Consider the following 27,650-nt stretch of genomic DNA (forward strand, 5'->3'; position numbering starts at 1 on the left):
AAAAAAAAAAAAAAGAAATTAAACGACGTATTGCATTAAAAAAAAAGAATTCAAACACACACACACACACACAAAATGTTTATGTTCCATGTAAAGTTTGCACATAAACAAAAATAACATAAAATAAACTTCCTTTGAGGAAGGCCTGTCCTGTGTACACATATCGTGTCAAGGTACAGAACATTACTGTCACCCAGAAAGTTCCTGCCTGTCTCTTCCAGTCCGTCCTTGACCCTGTCATCCCAGAGGCAATGGTTGTTCTGACCTTTCCCCACCATATACTCGTATATTAACTTAGCTGTCCTAGAACTTCACATAAATAAATCTATGCAGTCTACACACTCTGTACCAGGATTCTTTTACTCAGTAAAAGGTATCTGAAATTCATACATGTTGTTTGCATTTGTAGTTTGCTGCTTTTCATTGCTGAGTACTATTCTATTGCATGACTATAGCACAGATTGTTTAGTTATTCATCTATTGCCAGACCCCAGAATTGTTCCTAATTCTGAAGTATACGAATAAAGCTGCCGGTGATCTTTACACAGAAGTATTTTTGTAAACGGATACTTTCATGTCTCTTGGGTAAACACCTCAGAGAGAAACTGCTGGATCATACAAGGGTCACCATGAATTAGAAGTGACTCAAGAGCACAACACACCAGGGCAGCCATATTTTTAGTTTCATTTAAGAAGCTACTAGCATTATAAATATGTAACCACTTCTCCGGAGTGGCTGTGTATTTACAGTCACTCCAACGATACACTGGATATATACAGTTGTTCTATATCCTCACCAACATGTGTTGTGGTCTTTTAAATTTGATCTCTTCTGGGAGGAATGCAGTAGTATGTTTAGGTGTTAAAGCTGCATTTCTTTAATGACTATACTTGCTTTCCAAATATCTGGGTTCAGAACACATACACTTGTGCATTTCAATTATTTTACTTTAGTGAGGTATGACATAAGGCCCTGCATATGAGATGTCTTTAATGCACCATGGACACTTGAAGAGAATCTGTATTCTTCACTTTTGTGGTTAGCAGTCCAGTGTCTATTCCACAGCGCCACACCAGGAGTCCTACAAAAATCTGTAAACAGCCAGTGGTTTTGGTCCTAGCTCTTCAAATCCATTTGACAATGCGTATTTTCTAATCAATGTGGTTAGCTCCCTAATATTTAATGCAAGTATCAATGGGTTTAAGTGCTCCATTTTATCTTTGTTGTTGTTGTTTTCTGTGCTATTATTTTTCTTTCAGTAACTTTCTGCTTCCTTTTGAATTATTTGAATGTAGTTTTTAGAATTCCATTTTCATTTATCTGTTGGCTTTTTAACAAGTCATCACTGGCATTTTTTCAGCAGTTCTAAGGATTACAACAAACAACCTTAACTTTTCAAAGTAAAACGAAAAGAAACTTTATAATGAACCTTCCACCTTTATCGTGCAGTTAGTATATAGACTGCAACCACACACATTATAAATACCATTAGACAACCGAACTTGCTTTGTTTTATGCAGTCTTATGTATTTAAAGGAGTCCTGGTATGGTACTGCAGGATAAGCACTGGACTACTAACAACAAGATTGGTGGTTTAAGCTCCTCAGAAGCCCTATACAGGACTGCTATGAATCAAAACCGACTTGACGGCACACAGCAATGCATTTAAAAGGGAGCCCAGTGGCTCCATAGGATAAGCCCTGATTGTGAACCCTGAGGTCAGCAGTTTGAGTCCACCAGCCATTCCAAAGGAGGAAGATGAAAGATGAGGCTTTCTAATCCCAAGATTTACAGCCTGAGAAGCCCTACACAGGGTCACTATGAGTCAGAACTAACTCGATGACACTCAATAACAACGTATTTTAAAAATTAAGGGGAAAGCCATCTCTTGTTTTTATCTGTACGTTTTCCATTTCTGAGTCTGTTTATTCCCTCATAAAGAGTCACATTTCCACCAAGTCTTTGCTGTCCACTTGAAGAGCTTCTGCTAGCATTCTCCTGTACAGTTTGCTGATAGTGAATATAGCTGAACACATCTTTATTTTGCCTTCTCTGACAATTCTTTTGCTGTTTTATAGAATACTGGGTTGACGGTTTAATTTCAGCACCTCACTCTGTTTTCCCCATGCTTTCTGATGAGAAATCCAGTCCTTTGAAGCCTTGCCCCTTTCTACGGAATGTGCTGATTTCCTCAAGCTGCGTCAAGATTTTTTCACTTATTTATAGAAGTTTGGCTATGATATTCCAAGGAATGTATTGTTTTATATCCATTCTGCTTAGGGTTCTCGGAGTTTCTAGAATTTTTAAATGCATGTCTTCCACCAAATGTGGGACTGTTCTGATCATTGCCTGAATCTTCAAATGCTTTTTTTTTTTTTTCCTGCCTCATTCTTTCTCTCCTGGATCCTAATTACATGTATAAAGGGACTTCAAAAAGTTCATAGGAAACATGGAAGTAAATGATAAAACTATAAAGTTGATTTCTTAACAGAAGCTCCACCAAGTTCGAGACACTTTTGTAAGCAATGATATCAGCCATCTAGTTCCTCTCTAAAGAACTGAGGGCCTGGAGAATTTCACCATGTCAATGCAATCTTTTTTACATTATTAACTGAAGAAAAATGGGTGTCCTTTAAAGACTTTTTAAAGATTAGGTAACAAAAAGAAGTCAGAGGGCGCCAAATCAGGACTGTTTTGTTCCCAAAGGGACTCTCACAAGATTGTCTTGATTTGTAGAGAGAAGTGAGCAGGAGCATTGCTGTGGGGCAGAGGGTTGTCTGGTGAAGCGTTCCCAGATGGTATTTGGTTCTACTAAAGCTTTGGTAGAACACATCAGAACACTCTCACGATAAGTAGATGTTACCCTTTTTTCATGCTCAAGAAAGTCAATCAGTAAAATGCCTTGAAAATCCAAGAGAACTTGCCATGACCTGTGTTCTTGACCAGTCCACTTTCGCTTTGACGGAAACCACTTCCATCTCTTGGTAGCTATTGCTTTGATGCTTTGATTGTACTCTGTCTTCAGAATTGTACTGGAAAAGTCATGTTTCATGTTATAATTAAAGTCATGCTACAGTTCTAAGAAATGCTTCGAGATCTTGATCCCACTGGTTTAAATTTCTCATTGAAGACACTACTCCTATGGGCAGCTGATCTGGGTGCAACAGCTCTGGTATCCCTCGAGCCAGAATTGTCTAAGTTGAACCAACTGAGATGTTTATGGTGTTGGCTATTGTTTCTTCAATTAGGGCATGTGTAGTTTTCCTTACAAATTGATGTGGATGGTCTACCACTGCTGACTTCAACATTTTCTTGTTTCTTCTACAGTTTTCCAGTTATTAACTGATTTCTTTGGGGACACTGTTCCTGAAAACTTTTCAGAAAGCATCAATTATTTCACCATTCTTCCACCCAAACACCACCACAGATTTGATGTTTGTTCTTGCTTCATTACTAGCAGAATTCATGTTGCTATGATAGGGGCTCTTTTCAAACTGATGTCTTATCCTTCTTAGCGCCTCCAACTAGATGTTGTTCAGTCACGTTGTTGTGAAGTGCTTGCCTATGTGTGATATTTAGGAGTCCTGGTGTAGTGCTGTGGGCTAATGTGCTGAACTGCAAAGTTTGCTTGAACTCCAAGACAGTCCTCGGACCCTATACAGGGTCGCTAAGGGTTGGAACCAACTAAATAGCATTTAACAACACCAACAACAAGGATAGTTAAGATGTTGTGTCAGCTTGGCTGGGCCAGGCTTCTCAGTGGTTTAGCAGTTATGATGTAATAATCACTTCCACGATGAGATCTAATATGATGTCATCACCCCTCCCTGATGTGATCTCATATGATCAGCCCTGATAGGATGCAGGTATCCTATGTGTTATAAAATCTCACTTCTATGATGCTATTAAGGCCAAACGTAATCTCCAAGGTTAGGCTGCATCTCGAGTCAATCTCTTTTGAGATATGCAAGAGATTAAACAAGCAAGCAGAGCTGAGAGGGGCCTACTGTTATCAAGAAACTAGAGCCAGGAATGGAGTGCGTCCCTTGGACCTGGGGTCCCTGCACTGTGAAGCTCCTAGATCCAGGGGAAGATTGATGTCAAGATACAAGGGGATCTGCAAGGGATGCTGGGCCTACAGATGCTGAAAGGAGACAAGGACCTTTTCCAGAGCTGGCACTCTGAATTCACACTTTTAGCCTTCTAAACTGTGAGAAAATACATTCCTGTTTGAAAAGCCAGCCACTTGGATTCAAACGGAAAATGCTGCCTGTAAGGTGGCAATGCAGACATCACTTTATTCTTGTAGTTTCAGTTGAAATCTGTCCCAGGCATTTGTGGTCAGGAGTCAGTCAGAGGTCTGAGCAGAGTTTATACATAATAGTTGGACCCTCCACACTCCCACTCTTTCCACTCTGGCATATATACCACCCCCTCCACCATCCCGGATCTCACCTTACAGAGGTTGGGGTTTCCCTAATGCTGTCATCTGGTTTTCCAGACCTGAAAGGCTGTAGTTTTTATTGGGAGCTTTAGCAGCTCCATGTGGCCACTGAAGAAGTCTGATCTTAAGCTAAAAGCCAAAAAACTGGGAAACTGAGACATTTCCTTCTCTCACATTTTGATGCCACTCCCTGCAGTCCCAAATCTGCGGGCTTTTCTTCACTCTCCAGCACCTGAGGGTGGCGGGGTTTCCCTTGGCTTTGGGTGGTTTTCTTTAGTCCAGACTTTGCTGACTAGAGCTGTTGTGGCCATGGGAAGTGGACCCACAAGTCACAGCCAGGCTCCCCAGCACTCCCTGGAGGTCATCTCCTACATCTTGCTGGTTCACTCTACCAACGATGAGTGCTCAGGCTGTTTCAGACTCACCCCTCATAGATAGCATGGCCCAGCACTCTTTTGACCATATATCTGTGGTGGAAGCATCTGGAGGAAGAGCCCATCCCCACGTAAAGCAGAGAGACAGGCATGTGAGCCTGGCTTGTGAGGAGCTGGAGAGAGCAGCACTACAGTGGGAAGGCAGAGTGAGAGTTAAAATGGGGACCACCACGTGAGCCTCTGCAACCTCATTGGAGGAGAGACAGGGGCCGTGCAGCTCTGGAGGATTCTTGCGGCTGCACAGTGCTTGCTGGACAGGAATGCAGAGACTGGGGTCCAAGAATCTAGTTTCTTGCTCATTTTCTAAAGCCCAGACTTGATGGAATAGGAACCAGGACAAGCATGGTGGGTGGAGTTGAGGATAACTGTAGAAGAACTGATGGGGCTTATGCGATTTTCTGGGGATGAGGGAGGACATAATATTGATGACCAATTTAAATTTCATTTGCAACGCTAGCTTGGGAGACTGACTGGAGATGAAGGAGTAGAAGGAATGTACTAGAATTCCATGTCTGTGGTTTTGGTGCCTTGAGAGGCTGGAGGTATCATTGACAGATAAATCAGAGGAGAAGGATGACTTCAGGCTTGGATGGAGTTTCCACACAGCCTCCCACCACAGTAACTTCAAACCTATGTTTCCGAATATCGCTGTATGGTCATGGTGTTTATCTTCTGGTGCGTTTCTGCATTACTTAGTTGTCTCCAACTTTATGGCAATGTTCTGAAAGCAGAGATGAAGTTTTCACGCCTTTAAATAATTTTTTTTTTTAAATAAGTTGGGCTTACACTTGATTTTTCATAATCTTTTAATAACTGCTAATAAGCAAAGCCCGTAAGTATTTCCTGGATCTTTAAATAAATCAAACATTTGTACTAACCATTTCTGTGTCAAGTACCAAGTCTGAGCAGGCAGCAATGCTTGGCAGAAACAAGCTCAGATCTGAGTTTGAATCCCACATCCACTACTTTCAAGCTGTAGGATAGTCCTCCTTCTGCATCTCAGTTTTCTTCAACTCTAAAGCAGGCTGTATGCTGAGGTATTCAACCTGTATGCTAAGGAAATAATCCAAGAAGCTGGGTCATATGAAGAAAAACATTGCATCAGGATTAGAGGACGACTCATTAACAACCTGTGTATGCAGATGATAAAACCTTGCTTGCTGAAAGTGAAGAGGACTTAAAACATTTACTGATGAAGATCAAAGGGCACAGCCTTTGGTATGGATTACATCTCAATGTAAAGAAAACAAAAATCCTCACCACTGGACCAATAAACAACATATCTTATCAACGGAGAAAAGACTGAAGTTGTCAAGGACTTCATTCTTCTTGGATCAACTATCAACACTCGCAGAAGCAGCAGTCAAGAAATCAAACATGTTCCATTAGGTAAATCTGCTGCACAAGACCTTTTTAAAGTGTTGAAGAGCAAAGATATCAGCTTGAGGACTAAGGTGCGCCTGACCCAAGCCATGGTTTTTTCAATAACCTCATATGCATGTGAAAGCTGGACAGTCAATAAGGAAGACCATAGAAGAATTGATGCTTTTGAGTTATGGTGTTGGAGGAGAATATTGAAAGTACCATGGGCTGCCAAAAGAACCAACAGATCCATTTTGGAAGAAGTGCAGCCAGAGTGCTCCTTGGAGGCCAGGATGGCCAAACCTCGTTTCTCATACTTCGGACATATTGTCAGGAGGGACCAGTCACTGGAGAAGGTAAGGTGGAGGGTCAGAGAGAAAGAGGAAGACCCCCAACGAGATGGACTGGCCAAGATGCAGCATCGATGGACTCCAGCGTGGCAACAGTAGTGAGGTTGGCCCAGGATCAGACAGTGCTTTGTTCTGCTGTACATAAGGTCGCTATGAGTTGGTACCAACTCGATGGCACCTAACAACAACAACAACAACAAAGCAGGCTAGTATTATCCATGTCACAGGTAGTTGGAACATTAAATGGCTTCCATACAGCACTTGTGCTGAGATGTGCTCCAAGGTCAGTTATAAGAAGTAATTTTTTCTTGGTGGTGGTAGTCAAGTTGGTAACAACTCAAGCGACCCTGTATAGGGTTTCTGAGGTGTGGCTGGTGGGTTTGAACTGTTGAAATTGTAGTAAACAGGCCAATGTTAATTCTGATGTTGTTAGGTGCTGTCAAGTCTGTTTCGACTCATAGCAACACTATGTGCGACAGAACAAAACACTGCCCCGTCCTGTGCCCTCCTCATAATCATTGTTATGCTTGAGCCCAATGCTGCTGCCACTGTGCCAATCCATCTCATTGGGAGTCTTCCTCCTTTTCACTAACCCTCCACTTTATCAAGCACGATGTCCTTCTCCAGGGACTGGCCCCTCCTAATTACATGTGTGAAGTATGAGAGATGAAGTCTTGCAATCCTGGCTCCTAAGGAGCATTCTGGCTGTACTTCTTTCAATACAGATTGCTTTGTTCTTCTGACAGTCCACTGTACTTTTAATATTCTCCTCTAACATCATAACTCACATGTATCATTTCTTCTACGGTCTTCTTTGTGCTTAGCCTACAGTTACACAAAACCCACTGCTGTCAACTTCAAGTCATAGCCACTCTAGGGTTTCTGAGGCTGTCCATGTTTATGGGAGCAGACAGTCTCATCTTTTTTTTTCAGAGAGGCTATTGGATTCAAACTGCTGCCCTTTCAGTTAGCAGCCCAAGGCTTAACCCACTGTACCACCATGGCGTCTCTTTATTGGTATGTTGTTGTTATGTGCCATCAAGTTGGTTCCGATTCACAGAGACTCTGTAAAGGGTTGCCAAGGAGTGGCTGGTGAGTTTGAACTGCCAATGTTGCTGTTAGCATTCCAGTGCTTATCTTACAGCACCACACCAGGACTATGGGACTTTTTAAATAGCCATTCATAATATTGCTCTCTTGTAACATTTTATTTGAAGGTGAGGGGCAAAAGTACTTCTAAAATTGGAACAGCCCTCTATGTAAAACTCTAAATAAAGAGCAGAGGAGACTCCCCCACCATCTCTGTCTATACTGAAGAGAAGCCCATAGAACCCTCAATATGCCACTGATGAGCTGCAAGACACAATGAAAGGCACTTCTCTTCACCTCAGTTTCATGATCTGTAAGATGAGGATAATATCTCTTTTTGAGATTGTAATAAAAAACAGGACATTTAACAGTGTGTTATTGTTAAATAAGCTAAATTACTGTTTCCCCCAGAGAGGTTTCCATTTTCCACCTCAGCACTCTGTTCAGAATGAAGGTTGCAAAGCAGCTTTACGTAGTTATGAACAAGCACCATCACCGATCTCAGGAAGCAAGGAGACAGACGTAACAAGAGTAAGTGAGAGACGCTCCTTGCCAAGGTGCCCAGGAAACGTAACATTGGCAACTCCAGGGAGGAGCATGGCAGGAGGGGAAGTGAGGGCAAGGTGAATGACTGTTTGCCATGTTCTCACTTGAAATAGTGAACTGTGTACCAGGTGCAAACATCACTTAATTCAAAAATGAAAACAGAAATGCACACCATAAGAGGGTAGGAGCTACAGAGAGGACAGTCACCGGTGTGTCAGTGTGCTATGACAGCACAGTGGCTGCAGACTCAGCTACTCGTTGACAGGTTGGCCTTTAGATCCCACCTAGTGTCTCTGCAGGAGGAAGACCTGTGAAGGGGGCAGCCTAGAAAACTTTATGGTGCAGTTCTACTCTGTCACATGGAATCCTTATGAACTGGGATTGACTCGCCAGCACCCAACAACAGCAACAACAAAAATAAAGAAAACAGTGGCTTTCCTTCTAGCTTCCAGAAACCAGAGATGCCTCTGGTCTTCTGGCCGGGCCAACATCTTGCCAGCAGCTGCTCGCTCTCTTGGTCAGGCAGGATGGGCTCCTGCAATGCCAGGGTATTTCCTTTCAGGGATTATGGACACACGTTCTCTTCCCAAAGAGGCTCATGCAAGGATAATTATACTTCTCACCAAGAAGAGATGCTTCCAGAGAAGGCAGTGAGAAGCCTGGGATGTGGTTGCTCTCCCACAGATGACAATCTGCATACTTCTCCCTCCCTCGGCTAAGTGTGTACACCACGGGCACCAAGACTCTTTAACCTACACAAGCTGACCTGCTTCCCAGACTGCTCTGCCGTGATAACATTATTCTTCTTCAGAAAATGATAGGGGCAACCAGGGTCAGGCATGCTTCCTGGGATCATTTTTCATTTAGGAAACCACCCTCTAAGACCAGGATAATGGAAGAAAGCATGTTTTCCTGGTTAAACCAAGGGCCAGCAGGCTCCTTTGACAGCCTTGCTTCTGCATTATTTATGGGCAGCGAAGGAGCTCTGGTAGCGTAGTGGTTATGAATCGGACTGCGGACCACAAGGTCAGCAGTTCGAAACTACCAGCTATTCCGCGGGAGAAAGATGAGGCTATCTGCTCCTGTAAAGATTTATAGCCTCGGAAACCCTGTACAGGGTCGCTATGGGTCGGAATTGACTTGACGGCACTTAACAACAACAACAACAAAGGAGCCCTGGTAGCATAGTGGTTACGAAGCGGACTATGAACTGCAAGGTCAGTGTTTGAAACTAGCAGCTGTTCTGTGGGAGAAAGATGAGGCGTTCTGCTCCTGTAAAGATTTACAGCCTCGGAAACCCTTTACAGAGTCTCTATGAGTCAGAACCGGCTCCATGGCACACAGCCACCACAGCCAAAGAGCTCTGTTGTGGCACTGTAGGATAAGCACTGGATTGTAAACTGTAAGGTTGGCAGTTCAAGCCTGCAACTCCTCGGAAACCTTTTATAGGGCGGCTATGAGTCTGAATCAACTCAACAGCACGTAACAACAACAAAGGAGTCTGGTGGTGCTGTGGGGCATGTACTGAAGTTATCGCAGTTCAAAACCACCAGCTGCTCCAAGGAAGAAAGATTTAGTTTTCTTCTCCTGTAAAGATTTGATGTTGTTGTTGTTTTTAAGTGCTGTTGAGTCTATTCCAACCCATAGCAACCCTGTACAGGGTTTCCAAGGAGCAGCTGGTGAACTTGAACTGCCAATCTTGTGGTTCAAACTTACTTTGCAGTCCATCGCATTAACCCATAGTGCCACACCAGGATTCCAGCCTCAGAAACCTTATATAGGTGCTGTCAGTTGGAAAGGGCTCGATGTCAGTAAGTTTGGAGTTTCCTTTTAAAAGAAGCCTTGGACAGAGTACTGGTGGCATAATGGGTTAAGTGCTGGGCTGCCAACCCACCAGCCTCTCTCGGGGAGAAAGATAAGGCTGACTGATCCCATAAAGGTTTACAGTCTCAGAAACCCTGTGAGGCAGTTTAATCTTTCCTAAGGTTCTCTGTGAGTCACAATGGACTTGATGGCAGTAGGTTTGGGTTTGTTTGGGTAAAGAGCCTTAGTGACACAATGGTTAAGGCATTCAGCTACTAACCAAAATGGTTTGAACACACACAGCAGTTTCACAGAGAAAGACCTGGCCAGCGGGTCCCATCAAGATGACAGCCTAGAAAACCCTATGGGGTAGTTCTACTCTGACGCACAGGGGTACTGTATGAATCAATTCAAAAGTGCACACAACGATGACTATGTGTCTAAAGGAGCCCCTGGATGGTGCAAATGGTTAAGTGCTTGACTACTAACCAGGAAGTTGACAATTCAAACCCACCCAGAGGCACATAGAAGAAAGGCCTGGTGACCTGCTGCTGAAAGGTCACAGCCATGACCATCCTCTGGAGCACACACAGGTCACCATGACTCAGGATTAACTCCACAGCAACTAACTACAGACGCGGCAATGTGTCACACCCTCGGCTGTCCTTCAGGAATCAAAGGAGCACATTTCTTTCTAACGCTTCCTTGGGGACATGTTTTTACGGAACAGCAAGGTGAAAGCAATTCAATGTTCATTCTAAAATGGGCTAAAAGAGTCTGTCACCATTCTAGATGATGGGCTTCGTTGTGTTAGGCCAGGGTGGGGAAATTCAGCCCACAGGCAGTATCAGGCTCAAGAAATTATTTGGTCTGGCTCTGCCAAGGCAACCGCAGTTCCAGCCATCACATTGTTGTCATTGTGGTGAAGTGTCACTGAGTTGGTTCCGACTCATAGCGACCCTGCATAGGGTTTCTGAGGAGCAACTGGGAAACTTGAGCCACCGACCTTGCAGTTCAAATGGCTTTGCAGTCTGGCGCATTAACCCACAGCTCCACACTAGGATTCCAGCTATCGTGTTAGGGGATAGTTAATTGAATGTTTAACCAAATATAACAGTCTAATTTTTAAGTTGACAATTTCGTATGGCCCATGAATGATGTTAAAATTTTTGGCAGAAACCAACCCCTCACCCACCCCACCCCCCACATTAGACCCTGACCCACCAGGTGGGATGCAAGCAGAAGGATTGTGGTTTGGACTGTGTGCAGCTAAAACCTTGCTCGTAGCCCTGACAGTTTATCTCAAATAGGCAATCTTCTGCCGACACCGTCAAAGAGGTTACGAGGAAATGTACATCTTTTATACTTGACTTGCTCTTACAGCTTTAGCTGGACCAAATCAGAATACTAATGTTCTCGTTTTCTCTAGAACTAGAATGCCTTTTCAGGTCCATACCACATTTCTGGCTGGATGGCAGATGCTCAACTTTGTTTTAATTGTCCAACACGTTTTTGAAATCATTTTCCTTTTCCTTGTAACAGACTGTGCAGAATATTTAAACCTAGAGAGAACTGGGCAAAGTCATCTTGAGTTCTCACAAGAGAATTTGGGACCAGGTGGTCTCTGAAGGGAGCCCTGGTGGTACAGTGGGTAAGCCTTCTGCTCAGTTTATATATCTCAAGGGCTTAAAACTCAACATGGAACCAAAGCAGGAAGAAATACGCAAGAAGAAAAATACAACCAAGCACTAGCTTACCCCTGACTGGGAGACAGTTTGTACACACACACACAATTCCTCTTGCTCTTTTTCATTTCACTCTGGTATCTGCCCCATTTGTTCAGTGTTGCTTTTAGAAATAATGCATTTTTCTTGTACATAGCCAGGCCTTTGTGCAATTTTCCTAGCTAAAGTTTTAACCATTATGAATAGACAGCTTCTATGGGAAACAGGATTGGAGGAAGATTCATTAACAACCTGCGATATGCAGATGATACAACCCTGCTTGCTGAAAGCGAAGAGGACTTAAAACGTTTACTGATGAAGATCAAAGAGCACAGCCTTCGGTATGGGTTACATCTTAATGTAAAGAAAAAAAAATCCTCACCACTGGACCAATAAACAACACTCTTATCAACAAAGAAAAGACTGAAGTTGTCAAGGACTTCATTCTTCTTGGATCTACTATCAACACTCACGGAAGCAGCAGTCAAGAAATCAAACGATGTATTGCATTGGGCAAATCTGCTGCACAAGACCTTTTCAAAGTGTTGAAGAGGAAAGATGTCAGCTTGAGAACTCAGGTGTGCCTTACCCAAGCCATGGTATTTTCAATAACCTCATATGCATGTGAAAGCTGGACAGTGAATAAAGAAGACTGTAGAAGAATTGATGCTTTTGAGTTATGGTGTTGGAGGAGAATATTGAAAGTGCCATGGGCTGTCAAAAGAACCACTAGATCCGTTTTGGAAGAAGTGCAGCCAGAGTGCTCCCTGGAGGCCAAGATGGCCAAACTTTGTCTCTCATACTGTAGACATGTTGTCAGGAGGGACCAGTTGGTGGAGAAGGATATCATGTTTGGTAAGGTGGAGGGTCAGAGAAAAAGAGGAAGAACCCCAGAGAGACGGATTGGCCAAGTGGAAGCATCAATGGGCTCAAGCGTGGCAACAACAGTGAGGTTGGCCCAGGATTGAGCATTTTTTTGTTCTGCTGTGCATAAAGTCGCTATGAGTCGGCACTGACTTGATGGCAACTAAAAACAACATGGGGCACAAACTAACTAGGCCCATTTCACTTAGTCATTCAGTCATCCTCTCAAACCAACCACACTCTGAGCATTACACCAAATCTTACTGGTGTTAAGTGCCATCTAGTTGTTCATACTGACCCCATGGGATAGCATAGAACTGCCCCATAGGGTTGCTTGGGATGTCATCATGACAGGATGGATGGTCAGGTCCTTTCTTCTGCAGAGCCACTGGGGGTTCAAACTACTAATCTTTGCTTAGCACTCCATTCTGTTATCAGGGTTCCTTCTGTACTGAGTACATGATGGTAAATAACACACCAAATACTGCCCTCAATGGGCTTCCAGCCCAGTAGAGGAGATACACACTACAGAACCAACACCCAGATAGAGTGCTGTGATTATGGACAGCCACAAGGAGACACCCACAGTGCTGCAAGCAAAAGACACAGTGGAAACTCACAAGAAGAAATCTCTGCAGACCAAAGAGCCTTAAAAAAAATTTTTTTTTTAACAACCTGGAGAGATTTCCTAAGTTTTCTATAGGGCTGTGGCCCCCATTTCACCATTCATAAGTATACTTAAAAGAAACATGATATAGCACATCTATATTCATTTCAGAACTAGTCACAATAGCAAAATGATGGAAGCAACCTAACTGCCCACCAACCAACTATGGTACATACACACAATAGAATACTATGCAACATTAAAGAATAATGATGAATCTGTGAAACATCTCATAACACTGAAGAACCTGGATGAACTTGGTTTATGCTATCGAGTTGGTTCTGGCACCCAGTGACCTTGTTTAGGGTTTCTGGGACTGTAAATCTTTATGGGAGTAGACAGTCTTATCTTTCTCCCATAGTGTGGGTGGTGGTTTTGAACCACTGACTTTGCAGTTAGCAAGCAGCCCAACATCTAACCCACAGTGCCACCAGGGCTGAGTGAAACAAAGTCAGTCAAGACAAGGTTTCTCCATGAAAAGAGATAACCTTTGATGGTTCACAAGGGTGCAAGGAGAAAGGAAAGGAAACCACTAATTAGAGCATAGGAAAAAAAGAAGAGATGGTTAGAAACCAACAGCTAAAGGAAAGAAAATCAATGTTATGTACCATTCCATCTTTCAATTTAATCGTCATCAAGAAAGGCTGTCTCCAACCACAAGTTGATAATCAATATGTGAAGCCTACAGTTTCAACCTCATCAGTCTAAATGCATAAATCACTAACTGTGATTTATCTCATGGCTATATCATTTCATGGACAGATATGGCACTCCAACTTCTAGTTGTAGGTGGAAGCATCCATTGTTGCTTGGTCTGCCTGTGAGATAGGATGGGGAGATGCAGGATGCCAACTGCAGCTTCTATCAGCAACTCATCCCAGGAGTTTCAGCACTGGGGCATGGGAAGGGAACAAATACACCCTAGTCATTTGCCAACCGCGGCATGGGGGTCGTTGGTTCGTTCTAAAAGTATTTTCCTTAGAATTGTCAGGAAGTGGAGCATCATCTTCTGATGTCTCCGATGACCAGGGATAAAGAAAATGACAAACGGATGTTGATAAGCTTGTTTCCACTTCTGAAAGTGACAAATCCTTAACTTAAGCTGCCTCTCCCTGTATGTCAGCAGCCACTTCCCCCTGCATTAACACAAGTCCATCAAAACTCAGGAAAGAACACCTCATTACTTCTGAAGTCTTAATGAGCCTGAAGTTACGGGAAGCAGGCAGAGCGTTGGTGCGCGGCTTAGGGTCAAGTTCTATAACATGGATGTCAGCTCAGGTTTGCCATGAACCACCTGGTCTGGCCAAGTCCATCTCTTTGAGCACACAGAATACTTTACATTCATCACACTTAACATGAGTGGAAACGGGGAGGAAAAGGCTAGGAGAATACAGGAAATAACTATTAAATATATGCAGACTTGTCACGTGCTTCGGTACAAGTCCATTGCTACCTAGTCGATTCGGACTCACGGCAACCCCATGTGATAGAGTACAGCTGCTGCATAAAGTCTGCTTGGCTGCAATTTTTGATGGCACTGCTGGGTAGGTTTGAACTGTCGACCTGTGGGTAAGTAGCTGAGTGCACACCTTTTGTATCACCCAGGACCTTGCTGACCCCCTGACCATACACTGATGATTGCATATAGATGGTGTGTCCAGGAGGCGGGGCTTGTTCTCCTCGTCCCCCGCAGTCTGTTCTTTTGCTCACTCAGTCAGCAAACATTCACAGAGTGTCTGTTAGGCACAAGCACATAGAGCTAACACAGTGCCTGGGATTCAAGGACATTCACTGCTGAGACTGACTTAGGTGTCCAGTTGTACTGGTACATTCTCAGTGGGCAACAAGTATACATCATACTGCATGCTATGTGCTCAGATTCTTCTATAGCCTGGTAGACATGGGGGAAAGCACTGGTGGGCAGGTCAGCTCCACAGCAATGGCCACACATCAGCCTCTCCCGTCTCCTAAATCCCTGTTCTGAGCTCCTATCCACATGTGTAAGCAACACCTGCCTTCAAAGTACTCTGAAGGCTCAGAATAAGCCAGGCCCTAGGACAAGCGGCAGGGGAGCCCAGACTGGCAGACGATGAAATCGAGTGCAAACTCTCAGGATACGCAGGTGTGGAGGCTGCCAGGGCAGAGCCCGGTTCCTGTTAGGATGCAGGGCTGGCATCAAGATGCGGAGCAGGGCTGGATGGCACAATGGGGCCAGTGACCAACATCCTCCCAGCACTCCTTGGACTCCTGCACTCTCTGCAGGTTGTGATGAAGGGGTGGGTCACTAGGATGGCAGTAGCGCATTTAGAAGACTCCGCATGCAGAGGTGGAGGCTAGCTGGCCATTTGGGCATCATATGTGTGTAAGAGCTTAGCCCACAGGTAAGAGAACAGAGTGATTCCAGGAACAAAAGGGGAAGTTCCAACTAAGTTCAGTGGCTCAGTAATAAACAAAAGTAAAAACAGTTTTTTAAAGGGGCTATTTTAAGACAAAAGATACAGAGGCCTCGAAACTAAAGAATTTCAGTTGTGGGGAAGATGGCAGCTTTGACATAAATCTGAACTGTGCTGAGGAAAGTGGCGCCGGTTGAGGACCTGCCTAGGAAAAGGTATGAACTCCAGGGGAAGAGTCTTGCATGGAGGCAAGGACAGACTCTGGTTTCCAGGGAAAGGTCAAAGAGTTGAGTGGGAGCTAACAGGCTCACGTTTGGTGAAACACCATCAGAAGAGCTGGAGGAGCGCTTACAGGTGGGCATGGGTGCGTGCTGGGTAGAGGGGTGCGAGATACACACACAGGAGAATGTTCAAGCGGCATGAATTCTGAGCTAAGCACATTCTCATTTCCTTTAGGACTCCATAGGGCCTGGGGGGCGGGCAATGTGAAGAAGAGGGGGCATTATTGTTCAATACATATTCTCTCTCCTTCCCATCTCAAGAGTACTGGTGGTGCAGCAGTTCAGTGCTACTAACTGAAAGGTTGATGGTTCAAACCTACCAGCTGCTCCGTGGGAGAAAAATGAAGCAGTCTGCTTCAGTACAGATGACAGCCTTGGAACTCTATGAGGCAGTTTTACTCTACCTTTTACGTTCGCTCTGAGCCAGAATCAACTCAACACCAATGGGTTTGGGTTTTGGTTCCCCTCTCCGTGGGAGGAAGGAATATACTTCCTGCCCCCTGACAATGGCCTTGAGATGGGACTTACTTTAGCCAATGGAATGTGAGTGGCTGAGAGTTGAACAGCAGCTCTAAATGGGTCTGATGCTTCCCCTTGGTCTCTTGCATACCTGACTTTGGCCTCGAGACATTTTCTCTGAAGCCACTGGTCACAGAGCCATGAGGCACGGGCAACTGTTCTAAACCCCACCAACAGCCTAAAGCAGGCCCAGACCAAGAAACATCTGTGGTTCTAAATCCCTGGAATTGTGGTGTGCTATATGGGTTCTAACTGTGGTCATTTTAGTTTGCAGCTGGGTGCTTAACCATTGCACCACCAGGGATCCTCAACCTTGCTATTTCAATAATTCTGCTATTTACAAGCATTCATGGGAAATACTTAAAGGGATTTGAATCAGGCTATCTCAGAGGTCTCCTGAGAAGATGAACTATAGTGGCTTCTTTACACTAAGCAGCTTATCAAAGCCTCCTGCGCCCACTCTGTGCTCAGTCTTTTGGAAGAGAGCTGGCTGGGCAGAGTTGTGGGTTTGACACAGTAAAACCTGTTCCTGGGAGGAAGGCACCCCTGCAGGGCCTCTGAACTCTGTGTCGGGTTATAAAAGCAAAAACGGGCTGGAAAACAAGGAAGCCCTATTTTAAGCAGTTCAAAGAGGGACTTGGTGACTACATCGGGACTATTTTCCCAGAGCAAACTCAGCCAAGAGTTGTATGTGAAATGCCTTAAATATTGATTGCTGAATAAAGCTGCACACATCAATCAGAAAGAAGAAGCCAGGGGATTTCACCAGGGCAAAGGCCAGGGGCTGTAAAGTGAGGGATATTGAGATTTGATTAGTTCCCAAGAATCCAACCAAAGTGGATGTGGCAATGGCCAGCCCATAGTTGCTAAGGAATCAACAGGGAAACCCTGGTGTCTGGATTCATCAACTGCCTCAAAACCCACCCCGCTGCTTCTCCCACCTGCCTTTGTTCTAGAAGGAATGGCAGTCTAAACGGGGGGACCATGAACAAGACGTCCAGCAGTACGCCTTCCAGATGGGTCTTCATGGCATCTGGCACACTCATGTAGAAGTGTCACCCCCGGCCCCGGACAGCCTGGTCCTTCGACCTGACAAAGGACAAGGAGTTCCCAGGCGGTACAAATGGTACCATGCTGGACTACTAACAAAAGCTTGGTGGTCTGAATCTACCCAGAAACCCCAGAAGAAAAGGTCCCTTGAAAAGTCTATACCCCGAGTCGGAATTGACCGGGACAGCAATTAACAACAAGGCATCTGCTAGAGCACACGGGTGACAGCGTTCTTGGTGTTGGAGCTACCAACTACTGAATTATCCCTCCTATGCACAAGGGGAAAACTTAAACCCAAAAACAAACCTGTGCCATTGAGTGGTTTTGAACCCATAGCATCGCTGTAGGGTTTCACCTTCATGGGAGCAGGTTGCCACATCTTTCTCCCATGGAACAGCTGCTGGGTTCAAACTGTGCTCATTTCACTTTGCAGCTGAGTGCTTAACCACTGCGCAAGCAGGGATCCTCAACCTAGATGTCGCAATAATTCCGCTATATGTGAAATGTCATGGGAAACACCAAAGGGGATTCGAATCAGGCTATCTCAGAGGTCTCATGAGAAGATGAATTACAGTGGCTTCTTGCTATGTTGTTCATCTATATACTAAGACGTTCAGTCTTTTGGAAGAAAGCCAAACTAAAGGATCAGGGGTGGAAGACAGCAGATTGTGTACTCTACTCACTCCCGCAATACTCTCTTCAGTGCCCTGGTCCCCGCAAACAGATATAGGTGAGCCTGAGGGATTTACTTTGCAGACGATTCAGACCACCACCCCAAAACATGATGTATAAAGAAGACTCAGTCAGAACAATCCAACAAGGACTCTGGATTTCGCAGAATCTGTTGTTGCTATGTGCCGTGGAGGCAGTTCTGACTCATAGCGACTCTGTGCAGGGTTTCCAAGGAGCGGCTGGTGAGCTTGAACCTATGACCTTGTGGCTTGCAGTCCAGTGTTTATCCTATAGCATCACACCAAAAACCCAACAGAACCTATAGAAAATCACAATGCCTGCAGCAAAGGATGGCTGGTCTACCTCAAATTTGCAAGATTTCATCAGGAAGCCTTTGGCCTTTCTCCTAGTTGTGGATCTATGAGGGACTCTCTGCTTAAAATGCCTTTCCTCCCCCTCCCCCTCAGGGCCCAGCTTAGCCCCCAGGGAGGCAGAGGGAGGGGTGGGCCTCTTTGTTCAGCTCTTCTCACAGTTGATTCATGATTTATGCATTGACTGCTTATTCCACATGGTAAGCTGCCCTGAGGCCAAGAGCCCCAGCTACTCTTCCTGGGCACATCTCCAGGCTCAGCCCCAGCCTTGGCACAGAGCACCGATTCATCAAATGGTTTCAAAATTATACTATCTTAATTTAGAATGCAATTGGAAACTCTTTGTTTTAAGGGACAAAATAAATGCAAAAAACCCCACAAATTTTTTTTTTTTTGGCATTCTGTTTTACTCCATAAAGTTCTAGAACAGATAAGAGATGAGGAAAAAAAAATCTGACTTGAAAACAAAATCGTAGCAGTTTGGATGAAAGGTGCCTGACTGACACAATGGTTTATATTCAACCCACCCAGTGGTACCATAGAAGACAAGGCCTGGTGATCTGCTTCATTAAAACGACAGCCAAGAAAACCCTGCGGAGCCGCTCTACTCTGTCATGTGGGGATCGAATCAATGGCAACAACAGGTTTGGTTTTGGTTTTCTGGTTTTTTTACTTTGCATTGAGAGGTCAGACTCAATTAGCAAAAGTCCAGGATTAGAAAACATGTAAAGATAAACTTTCAAGCTCCTGCTGTAACTAGAATGAAGCTGATAACATATAACAGTCCAGCAACCAAGGGTCTTGGGTGCCTGCTGTAAGAACAGAGACAAATTCTTCCAATCAATCTGCCAATGTCCACTGATGGGGTAAACAGGTCTGATGTGGAGCTGTAGGATCAGCACTGGAATACTAACCACAAGGTCGATGGTTCAAATCCACCAGATACTCCTCGGAAATCCTGCACAGGGTCGCTATGTGTCAGAACCCACTCGACAGCATGTCATAACATTTACAATCCTGCATTTGCAGTTCATTTGCTTTAAAACCACTCCTTTCTTTCTATCTTGTTGGGGGTGGGTGGTGGACCCTCTTCGGGATTGTATTTATCATAACCCTTAGTTCTTGGCACCCTTTCATAATTGGTCCATGCAGCGCCTGCTTTCATTAATTTGTTTAGCAACTTTTTATGAATGTAATAAGCATCTGCAAACCTCCCACCCTAACTGAGAATGACATCATACACACCATGGGCAGCGATGGTTATGTGGTAGAATTCTCACCTTCACAGGGGAGACTCGGGCTTGGTTCCCAGCCAGTGCATCTCAAGTGCAGCCATGGACTGCCTGTCTGGGGGTGGGTGGGGCTTGCATGTAACTATGATGCTCAACAGCTTTCAGCAGAGCTTCCAGGTCAAGGGCCAAGGTGGACTAGGAAGAAAAGCCTGGCAATTTACTTCTGAAAATCAGTCAATGAAAACCCTGTGGCTCATAATGGGTTGATCCATACATGGGGCCACTGTGAGCTGGAGGCATTTGCTATCACCCACTAAGTCTATGGCCTGCCTTCTCAGCTTCAGGTAAGCACCATCAGAATCCCAGGCCATTTGCTTCCTGGCTGAGCTTTCTATTTTCAATGCATCCATCTCGATTCCTGGACTTCTGGTGTGGCGCTGTGAATCAGTACTGGACTGTGAGCCACAAGGTCAGTTAGTTCCAATCCACCAGCTGCTCCTCGGAAACCCTATACAGGGTTGCTATGAGTCGGAACCGACTCAATGGCACATAACAACAACACCTTGATTTCTAGGAGCATAGCTTTTTTTGAGTTGTTTTTAACTTTATTAAAAAGATGTCCAGGAGCCCTGGTGGTACAATGGTTAAGCACTCAGCTCCATGGGAGAAAGAACTAGCAGCCAGCTCCTATAAAAGTGACAGTCTAGAAAACCCTAAGGGACAGTTCTACTCTGACACATGGGGTCTCGATGACTGGGCAATGATCCAATGGCATCCCCCAATTCCCCTAAAAAAGAATTATGCTGTAAGAAGTATTTTGGGACCTACTTTTTCATTAATATTATACTAGGGCATTGCTACAAAATCATAGAAACCTTTATTAAACAAAAATAACAAAATATAAGACTTTCGTTTCTCAACATCTCCTCCATTTAGGCCCATACACTCCTGAAGGCAGTGTTTCCACCTCTCACATCCTTCCCCCAAAGATTTCGGAGCTTTTTGATTCATAACACATCAAAATGACACTTGTGGCATCATTGAAGGGGCTCAAATTGTGTTCCTTTTCAATGTTGAAAAGGGATAAGATCAGGGTTATAGAGTATATAGGGTAAAGTTTCCTAAGGTAAGTGTCCCAGGACGGTCCTGCTGTACTGCTGTAAAGTGTCGTGGAGTTGGTTCCGACCCATAGCGACCCTGTATAGGGTTTCCGAGGAGCAACTGGTGAGCTCAAACTGTCGACCCTGCAGTTCAAATGGGACAGTCCTAGCTACTCTCAAAGAATAATCAGGTGCACTGTTGTGATGGAAAATTTTTCTCGGTGCCACTTTCCTGGCTTTTTACTCAACAAAGCAATTTCCAATTTTCTTAACACTACACATATGTTGTTGTTATTAAGTGCCGTCGAGCTGGTTCTGACCCATAGTAACCCTGCATAGGGTTTCCAAGGAGCAGCTGGTGAGCTTGAACCGCCAACCTTGCGGCTCAAACTAACTTTGCAGTCCAGCGTATTAATCAACAGTGCCACACCAGGATAATCCCTGTGACTGTCCTGTGCCCTTCAGAAAGATCTGTCAAGATGACCCCCTAAAACCAAACACCAAATCCACTGCCACAGAGTCAATTCTGACTCCTAACGACCCTGTATAGGGTTTACAAGGTTGTAAATCTTTATGGAAGCAGAACGCCTCATCTTTCTCCTAAGGAGCAGCTGGTGGGTTTGAACTGACAACCTAGCAGTTAGCAGTCCAGAGTTTATCCTACAGCATCACCAGGCCTTTTTAGAAATCCTCCTAAAAAACCAGTCACCATCATCTTCTGAGCTGACATCTCTACCTTAAAATCATCTTTGGGGAATCCCCAGCCTTCCTTAAAATGCTTGATCCATATAAAACTGCTGTTTTGTGTGGGCAGCGCTCATGTAAACTTAACTGCAAAGCTTCAGTGATTTGGGAAGATGTCCACTTAAGGTCTGTTAAAAATTTGATATTAGTTCTGCCCTCTAAAACATTTTTTTTCCATGGCACAAAAAAATAGCCTTTTTCTTTGGAAGGCACTCTAATGAGACTAAAACAAGTATAGAGAGAACTTGTCCACAGCCATCCACTGATAAGCATGCTTAAGTACGTTTTGTTGGGAATGAACCAGTGCATGTATGACCTGGGACCCTAGTAGCAATACTTTCTGACTTTCTAAAACATACTTTGGGTTTCCTATGGCTCATTTTTTTTGACAGCTGCATATTATTTCACTTTGTGAATATCCTGTTTCCTTATCCACTTCCCCACTGATGGCACAGGGGACTTTCTAGGTTTTTGTTACTGTTTACAATGCAATTCTGAACATTCTGGCTCATGCCAAAGAAATTGCTTAGCTATTATACAAAAGGTGTATACCTGGGTCAAGGGAATATTCAGTGTTAGGAGGCGATGGCAAACCTCCTGACATGGTTATACCAACTCACTGTCCCACTAGATACATCAAAGATACAGCTGTGGATACGCCTCTCTTCTAACCTGTGGTGTTAATATTTAACCATTAAAACCTGCTCCTCGGAAACCATACAGAGGGTTGCTACTAGTGAGAACTGACTCAAAGGCACTTAGCACCAACATTATCTACCACCTGTGGTGGGTCTAGAACCAAATGAAGTCATCAGCATATATGAAGTGGTGTCATCTAATCAGTGTTTTCAAATAAGAAAATGTACTTGATTACACAAATGGCTTGCCCTGTAGGAAATTCAGAAATGGAGAAAATTGACAAGAAAAAGACAAGACCCAACAGCTGTAGCTGATCACGGTTTAGCATAATTTACATGAAGGCGTGTTTGCCCTGTTATTGCCATTTATTCACAACCCTTCAGGAGCGCTGTCCAGACCTGACCCATGTGTGGATGCTGCCTGACAGTGCGCTGGCCACTCAGCTGAGCATCCCAAAGTGCCACTGCACACGCCAGGAGCCACGGAGTTGGCTAAACAGCAGAATGAAAGCCAAAGATGTGTTTGGAAATTCCTAACATCTCCCTTGTGGGAGGTTTGTGTTCTGCACAGTGGTTTCAACATATCGCAATTTTGATCTGTGGGGGCAGGGGAGGGGGGAAGCAGGGGAGGCAGACGTGGATCTATGGAAAACAGCGCCACCTATGGCAAGCACTGAAATTACACCCCCATCCAAACGTATTTCAGAGTCAGAACCAACTCCAAGGAGCAGCTGATGGGTTCGAACCACCGACCTTGTGGTTTTCAGTCAAATGTTTATCCTGCAGAGCCACCGTGCTCCCTAACATGATGGTGCTTTGTGCTGGGACAGGATGATAGCAAGGAAACATTGTCCTAAACGCACCTTGGAGAGAGCACGTGTGCACGTGCACGCACATGTGTAGGAATACCCTGTGACTGATGGGGCCTAGATGGAGCAGGGAGGTTAGAGAGGCAGTATAGTAGGTAGTAGTGGCCTGCACTCATGGCAGGAGAGTCAAAAGTGAACGGAATCTAGAATCTGCAAGATTTAGCTGGTGGCGGTAGTGGTTATGTGCCATGGAGTCGGTTCTGACTCACAGAGATCCTGAATAGGGTTTTTGAGGCTGTAAATCTTTATGGGAGCAGAAAGCCTCATCTTTCTCCCACAGAATGGCTGGTAGTTTTGAACTGCTGACCATGAGATTAGCAGCCTGACTCATAACCACTATATAATTAGAGCTCCTTGCAAGATTTACCTACAGACTTGAAAAAGGGAGAAAAAGAACAAAGGCGTATGCTTCAGTCTTAGGTATAAGCAATGTACCATGTACCATGATGAGGATTCCGAGGACGCTCAAGAGTTGGGCTTTAGTAATTTCAGACTAGAGATGGCTGGAGGAGCTCAGTTGGCGGCTGCACATACAGGAGATTCCCAAGCTTGGTGTAAGCTCCAGGGGAGAAATTTACAGTATTCTCAGAGAGAGCAGTGAGGAAGGCAAGACAGCAAGACAGACAAGAATGTCAAATCAATGCCGCTTGCCTTCCTAGAGCCAGGTCATGATGCTAGGTGCCACCGTTTTGATTTTATTCTCTGCAAAGTCAAATTACAGAAAGGGTTCTTCTTTCCTTCTGAGCAACAGAGTTATTTTATTTCAGACTATAAAAGTAATATATGCTCATTGTGGAAAAAACAAAACTGAAAAGGATATTCTAAAGAAATTAGATAATAAGCATCCCTAATTCTACCACAATCCAACTATAGTAATGTTAACACTATGGCCTCTTTCCTTCCAAGAATTTTTTTTTTTTCTTTCAGACAGATAATTTGTGAACATTATAAAATTAAAATGACACTTTGTACAATAATTCTTTACCTTACTTTTTTCAATTAATACTTTTTCAAAAAGATTCTCTTTGTTTTCTTGAAGCTGTTAGGGAAGAAACCAGCCTCACAAAAATTCTGTTCCAGAAAATGCAAGCATGCCACAAAAGCATCAGATTTAAATGCAAAGAATGCCACAAAAGCATCGGATTTAAATCTCATAATCAAGAACCTGGACTTTAGCTCATGAAAATGAACACATTTATGAAAGGTCTGGTCCAAAACATCAGGAAAGGCCTTCTTACTGGCAGGCTGACATGGGGACAGAAGCTACCAAAGGCAACGTGACCACTTGATGCTAAGTATCTGACCACAGGGCACTCTAGTGGTCCCTGATGCCTGGTCCAGGACAGAGGGGAGAGACTAACTGGGGGGAAGGCAGATAAGTGACAGTCCTCCCTCTTCCCTCCCTGCACTGATAACGTTTTTTCCATTCAGAAGAGACCTGAGAGCAGACTATGGACAGCCTCCAGTAGCACATTCAGTAAGTGTTTGGTGTTCAATCACTGTACCCAGTGAGGTGGAAGCTGGGAAGAGAGTCAAAGGGCAACCTCCTTCCTCTTTATCGTGAACTTTCATCTGTTGGTTCCAATTCATAGTGACCCTGTATGGCATTTCTGAGGCTGTGAGTTTTTGTGGGAGCAGAAAGTCTCATCTTTCTTCTGTGGGGTGGCTGGTAGGCTTGAACCACTGACCTTGTGGTTGGAAGTCCAGTGCTTATCCTACAGATAAGCTTTGCATATTCAGTGAGTCTGCAGTTTACTCACACTGGTCTGAGTGCCTGGCCCTTGAAGGAACTTTGCAAGTCCCAAGCTAATCCAGTTGATGGTCATCTGTGCTTTACATTGCAGATGGAAGACTTACAAGTTCCTACGACGATACACTGTCCATATCCTCTCAAGGCTGGCCAAGGATGGGGATGCTCCAGCATGCACTGCCGTAGTTAGAGAAATCAGACAAGAATGTGTGCATGTGGCTAACACCTGCTCATACTCCATCAAAACAGAAGCTCGGGATGACATTCTTAGGTGCACTGGCTATCTTCTCAAAATAGGATATTAATTTTGAAAATCAAAAACAGAATAAGTGCTAGCCTGGGCATCTGGGTGACATCTAAATGCTTTTGATCTTGGCTCTGCCACTAGTGTGGCTGTCACAAGTCCCAGGTCCACGCTGGTTTCTGTTGAATGAGGGTAGGTCAAGAGGACCATACCAGCAGCACTTTTCCAGTGATTCTATTTTATCTAAGAGCCCCTCTCCAACTTCATAAGCACTCCAAAGATCAGGGCAGCTGCTGACAAGGACCTCCATAGGCTCATACCCTCAGGGGTGTGGGTTCAGTATCTCTCTAGAAACCGAGCAACATCTCTGATGCTCACAATTACAAGTCATATCACTCAGGAAATGCACAGGCATTGCTAGGTTGGGGCACCAGCTAATACACCAGAATCTCTGACCAGAGGGTCTTTTTTCTTCTTCTTCTTCTTCTTGAGGTCCATTTTATTTTATTTTAATTAATTAATTAATTATTGTATCTGATCTTTTTTTTTTTTTTAAGTTTTTATTGTGAATTATGTGTTAGTTTACATGGGTGAACATTATCTTTACATTCATCCATTCATCCTATCATACTTTGTCTCATTGCAATGATCACACTCCCCTGCATACATCATCAAACATCCAAAGGGTACACACCCACACCACACGCCTGTTCCCTGGCCGCCAGCACACAACCCCTCTCCCTCCCTGAGTCCAGAGTCCCCAGCCACTCCTTCTGTCCATGTCATTGTCTCTGCCTCCATCCCTAGTATCACTGCCTCTTCGGACATGGTCTCGAACTTCGCTCTTTTCTCCCTTGATGGTTCCAGGGATCGCAAGCAGGTCTTTTTGACACATGTGAACCACTGGGTGGGGGACTAAGATGGCTGGGCATTCTATTTATGCTCCTAGGTACCCTCTCCTCTCAACTGGCCCCTAGGCAAGGCATTGTTGTTGTTGTTGTAAAGTGCCATCGAGTCAGTTCCAACTCACAGCAACCCTGTATAGGGTTCCTGAGGAGCAGCTGGTGGCTTTGAACCACTGACCTTGTGGTTTGCAGTCCAGTGCTGACTCTACAGCGCCACACCAGGAGTCCTAAAGCCTAGAGCATCCGGTATTCCTAGGGGGTCTCCTATCCAAGTACTAACCAGGCCCAACCCTGCTTAGCTTCCCAGATCAGATGAGACGGGGCGCATTAGTGGTCATTACTTCTTCTGTGCAAACCAGTTTACCATTAGGATAAAATGTAGGCTGTTTTCATAAGCCTAGAACTGCTGCTGCTGCAAAAAGGGTTCCCTTCTCCAGTCTCGATATTTATAAGTTCACATAGCTGTGCCCATATACTGCCATGAGAGCTAAATGAGTCCCCCAAACATGCGCCCAACTTTAGCACACACAAAAGCATCATGAATCTGTCTATATTCAAAAAGCAATCCCAACCTTAAGAACTGGGTATGTGAAATGCAAAATCATGCTTATGCTTCAAGTCCATGACACTCCTTGATGGGGGGAGGAGGGAGAGCGATTGATGTGGTCCTTCCCTGTCTGAAGGAGATGACCACCAAGAAGCAGAACGACAGCCCACTGAGGGCTGAGGGCTGGTGCTCCAGGGGGCTTCAAAATGTCCATGGAACAAAGGAATGGAGAGATCATGGGTTTTTCCCACCAACTTTCTAAAGGCCCCTCATTTGTTTCAGCTGTAGGCAGTGTGGCTAGACTGAGCACAAAAGTCTGCATTTCTAAAGATTTCTCCGATTAGCTCTAAAAGACGATTCACAGTTAAAATACAAGTCCTCTGAGAAGGAATGTGGAGGTGGGCATAGGCGCGTTTTAATACCTGGAGTAGTAGGACTCCACTCCCAGGGCCTCCCGGACGCTGGCGATATGCTGCTCAAGGGCCGAGCTGGTTGCCGTGGGAAGGCCTGCACTGCTGCCGACCTGGAAGTCACCGGGGTTCTCCACCGCACTGTCACCCACATAGTGCTCGTGAAACTTGAGGATTCCTGAAACAAGGCAGGCAGAGCCCATGTTACTCATGGCTGGGGGACAGGGGAGAGGAGTGCTAATGTTAAACCACCTCTCTGTGATGAAGCCCTGAAACATAAGTTTTCAGGCAGACTTTTGGGAGCCTTTTTGGTTGTTGCTGTTTTTCACTGTTAGGTTTGGTGCTTGAAATCAGGGAGCTCAAGATACAGCTTTTGCTTTTGGCACTTTAGCCAGAAGCTTCTGGAACTGTGACTACTCCAGATGTATTTCAGAACAGATGCTTCTCCGAAGCACCAGCCAGGGAAAGCCTCCGTTTGGAAACAGTACAGGACTATGTGAAGGTATGTTCTTGCAGAAATAGAAATGTTGAACAAAAATACAAGAGGCCTTCAAAAAGCTCATGGAAAAATTCCACTGTCTTTTCATTCCATTTGCTCATGAACTTTTTGAAGCCTCCTTTGTATTATTAGTCATCTGGAA

General features: G+C 44.6%; 1 protein-coding gene across 1 annotated transcript in view; it reads right to left on the minus strand.

The window, feature by feature from the left end:
* Positions 1–27,650, minus strand: part of TTC28 (tetratricopeptide repeat domain 28) — an 812,316-nt gene that overhangs the window by 64,146 nt on the left and 720,520 nt on the right. Inside the window, exon 12 of the mRNA XM_006869297.1 lies at positions 27,022–27,187. Coding sequence (XP_006869359.1) covers positions 27,022–27,187 — 166 coding nt within the window. The remainder of the gene's footprint in view (positions 1–27,021; positions 27,188–27,650) is intronic.

The sequence above is a fragment of the Chrysochloris asiatica genome, unplaced genomic scaffold (genome assembly GCF_000296735.1).
Source record: "Chrysochloris asiatica unplaced genomic scaffold, ChrAsi1.0 scaffold00128, whole genome shotgun sequence".
In the NCBI taxonomy this organism is placed as follows: Eukaryota; Metazoa; Chordata; class Mammalia; order Afrosoricida; family Chrysochloridae; genus Chrysochloris; species Chrysochloris asiatica.